The 11,227-nt window shown below is 46.8% G+C and overlaps 1 protein-coding gene across 1 annotated transcript; it reads right to left on the bottom strand.

The window, feature by feature from the left end:
- Positions 1-347: 347 nt before the first annotated feature.
- Positions 348-1,686, bottom strand: ATOEP16-2 (Mitochondrial import inner membrane translocase subunit Tim17/Tim22/Tim23 family protein). The gene is made up of 6 exons (XM_048672280.2): positions 1,452-1,686; positions 1,222-1,339; positions 1,108-1,139; positions 980-1,013; positions 826-893; positions 348-718 (listed from the first exon to the last, which is right to left on the bottom strand). The coding sequence occupies exons 1-6, from the start codon at positions 1,575-1,577 to the stop codon at positions 575-577; spliced, it is 522 nt and encodes a 173-aa protein (XP_048528237.2). The 5' UTR covers positions 1,578-1,686; the 3' UTR covers positions 348-574.
- Between the last annotated feature and the right edge of the window lie 9,541 nt (positions 1,687-11,227).

Genomic DNA, 11,227 nt, shown 5'->3' with positions numbered 1-11,227 from the left:
ATCAATGAAAATGGAAGTCTTTTGCCTTGTTTCAAAAGAAAAACCTATGTCATTCTCGAGGTTTATCCAGTTATAGTCTGCGAGAGCACATTTGCATCTTAAATCTTTCACGTACTTCCAACTGAAAATTTAGTCGAGAGCTACGTCCACGTTCAACCACCGGAAATAAAAACTGCATAAACTCTGCTACCCAACATAGTGTGCTCTTGCTCATGCAGGCTTCGCAGACTACGTGCATCTCAAGACACAGCATTGCATCTCACGGCCGTCCGTATCGTCATCTAGACATCTATGTGGTCACCAGGTTAAAAAAGGAGATCTGTGGTCATGGAGGATTCAAGGTCTCAAAACTCATGAGCATTCTCAAGTGCCATAGATAGAACACATAGAACAGAGTGAGCAAACATTACAGCAGAAATTCTAACGAAATTCGCACTTGCTTGGTTCCAGGGCGAGCTAGCAGACGGGACAGAGTGCACAAACTGTCAAAGGTACATGGAGAAATTTTAAGGGAAATACTACATTTCAAGAGCTGCTCCAAATTTCTTGGCCCTAGCCCGATGCGCTCCGTGGCTTAGAATATGCCGGAGAGCATGGTCGCCGCGCTCGATAGTGCGGCTCCGGTGATGGCGAAATGGACGACGTGGTCGGAGTGCCCGTTGTCCCCTGTCAGCGCGACGGCCGCTCCGGCGATCGCCCCTGCGATTGCGCTGTTCTTCTGCAGCATCATCAAGGCAACAAGCACAAGTTAGTTAGCAGCCAGTTAATTCTGAAGCTGATCTGAATCAGCAGGTAGAAAATTAATTTGGAGATCGAGAAACCAACCCAGTCATGGTGTCCTCTGGCCTCTCTGAGACCGTATGTTATCCCAGAGTAGACTCCGGCTGCCAATCCTGCCAGAAGAACAATACACATTACAAGGTGCGCTAAAATAATGTTTGAGCTACAATAATTAGTTGGTGCTAAAATGAATTCTCACCCCACTGGATGGCCTCCTTGCTTGCCGATTTAACCTGCAAATCAAGGTGCGAGCTAGTGGTCAGAGGGAGAAGAACCAGCTATCCAAACAGATAATTTGAGCCTTGAAAAGCAAGCCTTGCAGCTTACCACTGCATCGAGCGACTTCTGGCCGTCATCCCCTGTGGAGAGTCGAGTTCATCAGCTCAGGCTTAACGGAAACAGAGAGAAAAGAGGTACTGTCCAGGAGAAAAGAGGTATTACCTCTGGCGCTCGAGAAATGGCTCCTCTTGGCGGTGCTGTCCAGCCCCGTCGAGTCTCCTCCCATCCCTTCGACGGCGACGAAGTATGCCTCCCGCGACACAGCCCTTGCCGCTCCGACCTGCCATCATACCAGCCCGGAGCAGTCAGATCGGTTAAACACGAGACGAGCAGGAGAAAAACGATGGAGCAGAGCACGCGTGTACGGTGGTTGGAGAAAAAAAGGCACGTACTCCGGCGGCGCGGATGAAGCTGTCGGCGACGCGGTTGAGCAGCGGGTGGCCGAGGTCGAGGAGCGGGCGCCGGTCCATGCTCGCCACCTCGTCCTTGAGCGTGCGCGCGTCAAGCCTGCTGCCCATCTCTCCCTCACAGCCGGTCTTCTCTCTTCTCTTGCTTGCTATGGACTGCGTGCTGCACTGGCGATGCGATAGAGAGGTGCCGAGCGGTGGAGTCGACGGCCTCGGTTTTATGAACGGGGCCGGGGAGGCGCGCGCGGGTACACGTGTGGGGCGCCGCGCGGCGACGTGTCCGTGCCGCTCCTCGTGGCGGGCTGTGCGCGCCCATGGCGCAGGCGGCAGAGCGTTCGGGAAGATTCTCCATGCGCTACGAGGTAGAGGGGCGCGTGGCAGGAGAACGTTGGGCCGAGCTGAGGGGGTCACCGCACTACGAGAGACCTCCTTTTCCCTGAGGCAAACTACGAGATCTCCTGTTTGGCGTCAGACCAGTGGCGTGAGTGTTTTTTCCTTTTCTTTTTTTATTTTCTTTCTTTTTCATTTTTCCTCCTTTTCCCTAAGACAAACTACGAGAGCTCCTATTTTTTTTCTTTTTTTTTTGCGAATCAACCTGTGGTTGAGTTGGTTATAGGTGGACAGTGGTATTCCCAATCCAGCAGGGTTCAAATCCTGGTGCTCGCATTATTCCTGGATTTATTTCAGAATTCCGGCGATGTGCTTTTAATGGGAGGAGACGTTTCCGTCGATGACGAGACGCCTACAGTGACTTCGTAAATCTCAAGATGATATGCCGACTCAGTCTCTCGAAGGTGCTTATAGGGGTAGGGTGTGCGTGTGTGCATTTATAGGGGTGAGTGTGTGCGCGTGTATATGAGCGCTTGTGGCTGTACTGATGCTCAAAAAAAGTGGCGTGAGTGTTTTTTCCTTTTCCTTTTTTTTATTTTCTTTCTTTTTATTTTTTCAAAATGTTGGGATTTTCAAAAGGATTCATGAATTAAAATAAAATTGATTTCAATAAAATATTTTAAAATAAAACAATTCATAACTTTTTGTTTCGATTTTTTTCGAATTTGAATAAAAATAATAATTTTAAAATGTTCATAAATTTGAAAAATATTGGTGAATTTAAAAAAATCATTTTCAAAAGGTATTCATGAATTAAAATCCCTATTAAAAATAAGAAATTTATATATTTTAGAATTGTTCAGCTTTAGTTTTGAAAAAAAGTTTATACCAAAAATACGTTCATTGTATATTGATTTTTTTCACTATGTATTAGAAAAATGGTTAGTGTGTATTGAAAACATGTTCAACATATATTAAGAAAATGTCTACTTTGTATTAAAAAATCATTGTATATTAAAAATTGTTTATCGTGTATTAAAAAAATTTGTTCATCATGTTTTAAAGAGGGAAAAATCAAACATTTTCTGAAATTGAGATCCGAGTGGTGCACACGAGGACGATTAACTCAATTCAAGCCATCAGATTGAGGTAATACACCATATCCTGCTTCTCCGTATTGATGATCAAGCACCGTATGAGAATTATGGTTTATTTCTATAAGGATGATGGTGTCCTGGACTAGGGGTATTCATCACGTCATCTCCCGACCAGTGGGTCGGGCCGAGGACCCCATGACGATTCACTAATGTGCCACTTCGGGCAGCCCATGACGTATACAAGGAAGATTCCACAAGACTTGGTGATCAAGAGAAGGATCCCTCTCCACCGACATATCCGACTAGGAGTCTTGTTATCCTAGGCCTCCGGTACATTATATAAGCCAAGGCCAAGCTAGTCAATAGATCATTATGACATTTACCATCTTCATACCCCTAGGGTTTAGACCACAACTTATGATCTCGAGTTAGATCAACTCTGTACTTGATACGTCATCATCAATATAAACAAGAGCAGGACGTAGGGTTTTACCTCCCTCGAGAGGGCCAGAACCTGGGTAAAAATATCATGTCCCTCGTCTCACGTGACCCATCGATCCGATCTCACAGCTCGGGCCCCTACCCGAGATCTGCCGGTTTTGACACCAACACTGGTGCTTTCATTGAGAGTCCGCTGTGTGATCGCAAAGAATCGATGGCTTATCTGCAGACCGTGCAGTTTTTCTGGATAGCGGGTTCGTGCTCACCAACACCGCTTCCTCGAGCGTTGCTTTGAAGAATCCTTTGATGAAATTGTGTGGAATTGAGTCTATAATGACCCCGTAAAATTTCGTCGTATTCCGATGGAGGAATCTCCAGCGATCTACAATATACCGGAGCTCTGTCGAATTTGAAAGTGAATCCGGCCGAGTTTAGGGCGAGGAGTCCAGCGTCCAGGCCAGACATACTTTGAAAGATCCAACCGTTTATCAGCCGCAGAATTAGTATATCGATCACCCCTCAAATTTTCAGCTCAATCCGACTGTCCAAACTTCGGGAACGGCTCGAGGAGTGCGTCTATTTTCAGATCTGTTTCCTGCGCGAAAACAAATCCGACCCGAATTCATCTTTTTTCATGAATGAGATATTGGACATCTTTTTGGAGGAATTTCCTCTTTCTAGGGTATTGTGTGTTGTTCTCAAACACGTGCCTACATATTTTGATTCTTTTGCGAGGCAATTTTTACCGTTGTGCCGATGTCAAACCGGTCCGACCACGTTGTTCCACGGTTGCCGACCTGTGCCAGCATCGACTGCGCCATCGCTCCATCAAGCCGACGACAACCACCTCTGATCATAACCTCAGCGAACCGACCAAGAGTTCAACATCACGTGTCAATACAACATAACCACCCCATGGAGTGCACGGGGCTGGCATGCTGGCATCGCCGCCCGGTCACTTCATCAAGCTGGCATCGACCACAAATTTTGACCCGCGCCAGCATCGCCGTGCCGCCTCTTCTTCAAGCCAACATCCAACACGCAGACCTGCTTCGACACGTCGGTTGACATGGAGGCTTCGGCATCTCTCGGCCGACCTGCTCCAACACCCCGGCTAGACCAGGGGCTTCGCCATCGCTTCATCGACATACTCCGAGGACTTCTGTGTCGCCAGCCGACCAACTTCATCATGTCAGCTGGACTAGGGGCTTCGCCTCACGACATCAACTGTGCGAAATCGCCACTTTGTCAATCCGAGATCTTCATTCGGGCACCTCGGGACCGGTTTGAGGGTTGGGACCTTGACCTACGGCAAGCTCGGCCCACGTCGTCAATGCCGTGCACATTAACCAGTTAAGTCGCTTTCATGCTCAAATTTTTTAAATGTTTAATTTTTGCTCGGTTCGACCACACATTATATTTGTGTTAAAAAAATATGTTTGTCAAAAACTTAGTTTCTTAAAAACACTTGTTTTTCCCATGTTAATTGGGGGCTCTTAAATTTATATGAGCCGTTTTATACTAAATGTTTTCTTCTTAGTCGTTGCAAAGTCTTTTTTTACTACTCTGGTTTCCGACGCGAGTGTGCGGTCAATATCCGGATAGCCTGGTTTCTCTCTAAAGCTGCTCGAGTTTAGTTCGCTAAACTGGCCTGAGAAACACTCCGCCTTCGGGATAGGAGGTTGAAACTAAAGGCTGACCAACTTGAAGTTTGGAGATCGGATGTATGATGTTAAAGCATGACGAATGCTCAAATTCATTTTAAAGACCAATTTCGGATTGGCACTAAGAAACTTGATTTAGTTCGGATGTAAAGTTTTTACTAAAGTTTTTTGGTTTCCCGAGCTTATGGCACCTTTAACGTACTTATATGTTTTCCTTTCAGGAGGCGGGACATCCTTTTGATCGAGGTGTTCTGCGCGATGGTTTTGCTCGAGAAATCTTTTTCGACCCGCAGTTTAGCACCTTTCCTGTCGAGCTGCACGTCGGCGTTGTCAAAATTGTAAGCCTCGCAGTACAATGCCGGATAACTTTAAAGCATATGCAATGTCAACGGGGGGCTGCGACTAGAGCCGAACCCACCAAAAGCCAAGGTACTCCATGGAGTCCTCGGCAAAACGTTCTTGGATATTGCTTTATATGCATCAGTTTTGAATTGTGTCTTCAGCAATACTTGGGTTGCTCGGCTCCTGTGCTTGCCTCCTACGTCCCGCTTTGTTCGGCTAGGTGTGCAAAGGAAGAACCACTGCGACTGTACTTCTAATTTAACTGATAAAGTATCTCAGTGGAGAAAGCCAAAAACTGACTGTCACAATGAGAGCAAACAGGTCAGCGATCCGATGACTGTGTCAAACTATAGATCGACTAAGGTTACCCCGTGGGCCTTTCATAAAATTGGTCGAAGTGTTAATGGCTTGACCTCGGCTGACGTCGAACACTAACAGGAGGCCGGTAACTGGCCTCCCAACTTTAAGCTCCTATGACTAAGTGAAAGTTATAAAGTCTGCATATCTGATTGCCTCGTTTCCACTAACATAACCGCCTCCGGGCACTGAGACGTTGACTAAGGGTTGTCTTGTTAGTACGAAAACAACCTGCGTAGCATCTACAAAGGGGTGGAAGCCGGCGATGGGCCACTTTCAGATTATAAACTGTCGCAATGGAGTCAAAATAAACCATACCAAGGGCTCCTTGAGGCACCTCGGCACGGTTACATCGGGACTCCTGGAGAGCCCAACGTACCATCAACGTTTGTATTCAATATACGAGCACTGCCTTCCATAATCATCATTATAAAGCCATAAATATGCATCAATTTGATTTAAGATTTGTGCTTACCCCGTACGTTCCCTATTGTTCGGCTAGAGGGTAAAGGGAGCACCTCTGTGATTATTACTACCAGGTCATCCGGGTTTGTACCTCAGACGGGTGAAGCCGAAAGCTAGCCGTCTTAAGAATATAATTGTTCGGCAACGATATAAGTGAAAATTTATGTTCATTAAGACCATAGAGTTCAGGAACTTTCCCCGAACTAAATCCTCAATATTTTCCTCCCACATTGATCGGAGGTGAGGTTTCATGATCATGGTCATATGATAGCCTGGGAAAAGTAACTTATAATAGAACTATTTTTCCCAGAAGATGTTTTTACGTTAAATAGTAATATAACATATCTCTCAGCGTACCTTTGTTTATAAAACCATATGGCCAGATTGCCTTATTTTCCATAAATCTTTGGCCTTATAAAGGCTTAATAAAATTGGAAAACACTCTTTGGCTACTGGCCAAGGAGGTTGAAGCCGATGGTCGGTCAACAAAGTTTTGTACAATGCGGATCTGAGCATTAATGATGTAAAGTACTTGGATACATAGAATCATTACACATAAATTGTGATTAAAATCAATTTACTCCAGATATCGATCCTTAAGTCGGCCACCCTTGCCAAAATTAAGGCTCGGGGGCTACCAGGCTTCGCACTTCTCACTTAAAAGACATTAACGAGTTACATCGATCCCCTGTTCTGGTGTTGCCACCCGACCAGTGGCTCGGGGGTACTGCATTGATGATTCAATGCAGACAATTTACAAAGTGCAAAAAAGTTTTCGAGGAGATGACGATCCTCAGGTTGGTCGGCCGCACCCAACCTGAGTCTCGAGGACTATGCACACCATGTTTCCATTGCTAAAAGTATGTTGCCGAGCAAGGAATCGATCCTTAGGTCAATTTCGCATATCGAACTAAGTCTCAGGGGCTACTGGGATCAACGGTTTATGCTATCTTTTAGGTGCATGCCGGACATTGAGAGGACATACACCTTGAGGGCTACTGGCTATATATCCCGGCCAAGGTGGTGCACCACCTCGGAAGAAGTCCGGCATAAAGATTAGATGTAAGTGGCTAGCTCCATAGAGGGCATCTCCAGCGTTAACCTCGGTTGAACCCCTTCAACTTTTTCAAGACTGAAGTAATCTATGACACCTCAGATATAGTCCGACATTGGTGCTCAGCTGCGAGATGACACCTCAGATGCAGTCCGTCGTTGGTGCTCGGCTGTGAGAGGACACCCCGGATGCAGTCCAGCGTTGGTGCTTGGCTGTGAGAGGACACCGCCGCATGGGAAACTTTGAACCCGAGGTGTGGAGTTAAATAACAAGGCATTGATAAAGGCCGAGAACTTAAAGGGGCTCCTCGAATACCTGACATATGAAATCTTCAGACATACCTCGGCGATCATCAAGATCAGAGATGGGAAGATTTGTTGAACCAGTTTTCAAGACCGACCACCGAATACGAAGAACAGTTTGGAAGAATCAAGTAGCATCCCCAACTTGAAGACCGGTTCAGGGGGCTACTGATGGTGTCCTGGACTAGGGGGGTACTCACCACGTCGTCTCCCAACTAGTGGGTCGGGCCGATGACCCCCATGGCGAATCACTAATGTGCCACTTCGGGCAGCCCATGATGTATACAAGGAAGATTCCACAAGACTTGGTGATCAAGACAAGGACTCCTCTCCACCTACGTACCCAACTAGGACTCTTGTTACCTAGGCTGAACCAGTTTTCAAGACCCACGACCGAAGACGAAGAACAGTTCGGCAGAATCGAGGAGCGTCCCCAACTTGAAGACCGGTTCATGGGGCTACTGATGGTGTCCTGGACTAGGGGGTACTCACCACGTCATCTCCCAACCGGTGGGTCGGGCCGATGACCCCCATGGCGATTCACTAATGTGCCACTTCGGGCAGCCCATGACGTATACAAGGAAGATTCCACAAGACTTGGTGATCAAGACAAGGACTCCTCTTCACCGACGTACCCAACTAGGACTCTTGTTATCCTAGGCCTCCGGTACATTATATAAGCCGGGGCCAAGCTAGTCAATAGATCATTATGACATTTATCATCATCATACCCCTAGGGTTTAGACCACAACTTACGATCTCGAGGTAGATCAACTCTGTACTCGATACATCATCATCAATATAAACAAGAGCATGACGTAGGGTTTTACCTCCCTCAAGAGGGCCCGATCTTGGGTAAAAACATCGTGTTCCTCGTCTCTTATTACCCATCGATCCGATCTCAAGCTCGGGCCCCCTACCCGAGATCTGCCGGTTTTGACACCAACCAAGGGGTCGATTATAAAATCATATAGGGACTATCACTTCACATGTCCGGATGTGCATAAATATGTAGATATACCGGTAAGGAGGCCCCTACCTCCCTTATATAGGTGGACAAAAGGTAGGGTTACAAGAGTCCTGGTCGATTTTAAAGGTATCCTAGTCGATCTACAACTACTTATTTGGGGGAGTCTTCATTTTGTCCCCCAAGGTGGTGTTGGACTCTAAAGAGTTGGTGGACGTATAGTTGTGGGTTTGAGCTGCTCAATCATCGTTGTGCCTCTTCTGTCCTTTGTTGCTATACCTGATAGTCATGGCACCGTGAGTAGCCCCCGAGTTCATCAAGGTCTTGGTTGTTGATCCTTCTCGTTCCAGAATGATGTTCTTTGAGATGATGATTGGGTCAACAACGTCTTGCCATACTTGACCACTAGGCCTGGCTTGATGAGTTCAAAAGTACCTAAAATAATATTTGACAAAAATATTTGAGCCTCAAAGGCCTTCTGTTTGCGCGGTAGGTGAATTCTATGACCATTGTTAATGTAATAGGTAAATTTTGGTGATGTTTATCCTTTGCCTATTTCGGCTGAAGTTTGCCTATATCTGTCTGTTGGCACATCATAAATTCAGATGAAGTTCTTCATACATCACCTAGTGCAGGTATGATCAGGTACTACTAGTAGAGCCCATCAGAGGTATATCTTTTGAAGTCTTCGTCTAAACCAAAATGAAACTGATAGTTACAGAGCATGGCTTGTTTCGAAGCTTTAACGTGAGTTCATGTAATTCTGATGATGCCTGGCTTTTTACCAGGCCTACAGAAGTCAGCTTGAGGTCGTTTAATTGTCACATCATAACATCACACTATAACTCATTAAGGTATTGCATATGATCTTGTCTGTTTTGCTAGTTTGTGCTCAGTCGTGGAGTACGAGAGAGTCTATTTTTCCTAAACTAGAATAAACCTAGAATACCTTCAATTGACTAGAGAAACTTTCACCTGACTCATACCTGCATGCGGGGTAGTGATAACTGATACATCTCCAACGTATCTATAATTTTTGATTGTTCCATGCTATTATATTATCATTCTTGGATGTTTTATAATCATTTTATATCAATTTTTTGTACTAACCCATTGACATAGTGCCAAGTGCTAGTTGTTTTTTTTGCATTTTTTTACATCGCATGAAATCAATACCAAACAGAGTCCAAATGCTGCGGAACTTTTTGTGGATTTTTTTGGACCAGAAGACATCCATTGGGCCAAAGAAGCACCTGGGGGTGCTCCGAGGGGAGTGAGGGAGTCTTGGATTAGGGGGTCCCTGGGCGTCCGGGCTATGTGATATGGGCCGGACTGATGGTCCAAGAAGATACAAGATAGAAGGCCTTCCCTTGTGTCCGGATGTGACTCTCCTTTGCGTGGATGGTAAACTTGGCGTTCGGATATGAAGATTCCTTTCTCTATAAACCGACTCTATACAACCCTAGGCCCCTCCGGTGTCTATATAGACCGGAGGATTTAGTCCGTAGAGGCAATCATAATCATACAAGCTAGACATCTAGGGTTTAGCCATTACGATCTCGAGTTAGATCAACTCTTGTATCCCCTATACTCATCAAAGTTAATCAAGCGGGAACTAGGGTATTACCTCCATAAAGAGGGCCCGAACCTGGGTAAACATCCTGTCCCCTGCCTCCTGTTACCTTCGATCCTCAGACACACAGTTCGGGCCCCCTACCCGAGATTGGACGGTTTTGACACTGACATTGGTGCTTTCATTGAGAGTTCCTCTGTGCTGTCGACAGAAGGTTCGATGGATCATTCGATCATTCACAACGATGCCGTCTCGGGGGAGACTTTCCTTCCCGACCAAATCTTCATATTTGGCGGCTTCGCGCTGCGTGCCAACTTGACTGGCCACCTTGAGCAGATCGACAGCTACGCCCTGGTCATGAGATCGGTTTTGGAAATCTGAACTATGTCGTTGATATCCGAGGAGGCTTGATCTTCGAAGGGTTCGCAACCCGGACCGCCGCTCTGGCCTTCGATCCAGAGCAGATTACCAGGCCCAAGGACGGGAGTTTAGAGCCCGCCGGACTCCCTGCAATTATGGAACTTGCTACCGGAGATTTGGAGGGGACTGCGACATTGGCAAACCCGAAGACGAACCGGGCTCCCTTTGTCGCTAAAGTGCCGGACTACCCCTCGGACTCTGGATCCGAATTCTCGAGGTCCGTGTCAAGCAAGCGTGGCCAGGAGGCTCTCACCCCAGCCACCCCCGCAGACTATCGCTTCCCTGTCCAAACCTCGCTCCTAAACGAGGCTCTGGACTTGATGCGATCCCTCGCCATTACAGAGGAATCGCTTTCGAATTACGCCCAACCCGGACTAGGGGCTGAGAGTGGGGAATTTTATGTTCCACCCACCACCCACTTCATAGCCACTGTCGAAGACTTAACCGACATGCTGGATTACACCTCCGAAGACATCGACGACATGGACGACGATGCCAGAGACAAACAAGGCCAAGACCCTCCGTTTACTGGAGATGGATGGCCACCTCCACATACGACATGTACATGGTAGACACACCCAAAGAGGATGACAACGATGGCAAGAAGGATCCGGTTGAGGACAAGCCTGCTGAAGCACCTCCAAAGCATCGACGTCAGCGGCGCCGCTCAAAATCGCATCGCGAAAAGGACAGCAATACCGGCACCGGAAACGATAACACTCCGGAGAATGCCGAAGACCCTGAAGCCC

Source organism: Triticum urartu, chromosome 5A, assembly GCF_056163025.1.
Source record: "Triticum urartu cultivar PI428250 chromosome 5A, HENAU_Tu73, whole genome shotgun sequence".
NCBI classification, from domain to species: Eukaryota; Viridiplantae; Streptophyta; class Magnoliopsida; order Poales; family Poaceae; genus Triticum; species Triticum urartu.
The sequence above is the reverse complement of the archived record's forward strand: the minus strand, read 5'-3'. Positions and strand labels throughout refer to the sequence as shown.

Bases quoted from the DNA above. Each gene is read 5' to 3' on its own strand.
- ATOEP16-2 (XM_048672280.2), bottom strand. From the start codon at position 1,577: ATGGGCAGCAGGCTTGACGCGCGCACGCTCAAGGACGAGGTGGCGAGC. The intron at 1,140-1,221 runs GTAATACCTCTT...GACTCTCCACAG, and splicing joins CCATTTCTCGAGCGCCAGAG to GGGATGACGGCCAGAAGTCG. The intron at 1,014-1,107 runs GTAAGCTGCAAG...CTTGATTTGCAG, and splicing joins AGAAGTCGCTCGATGCAGTG to GTTAAATCGGCAAGCAAGGA.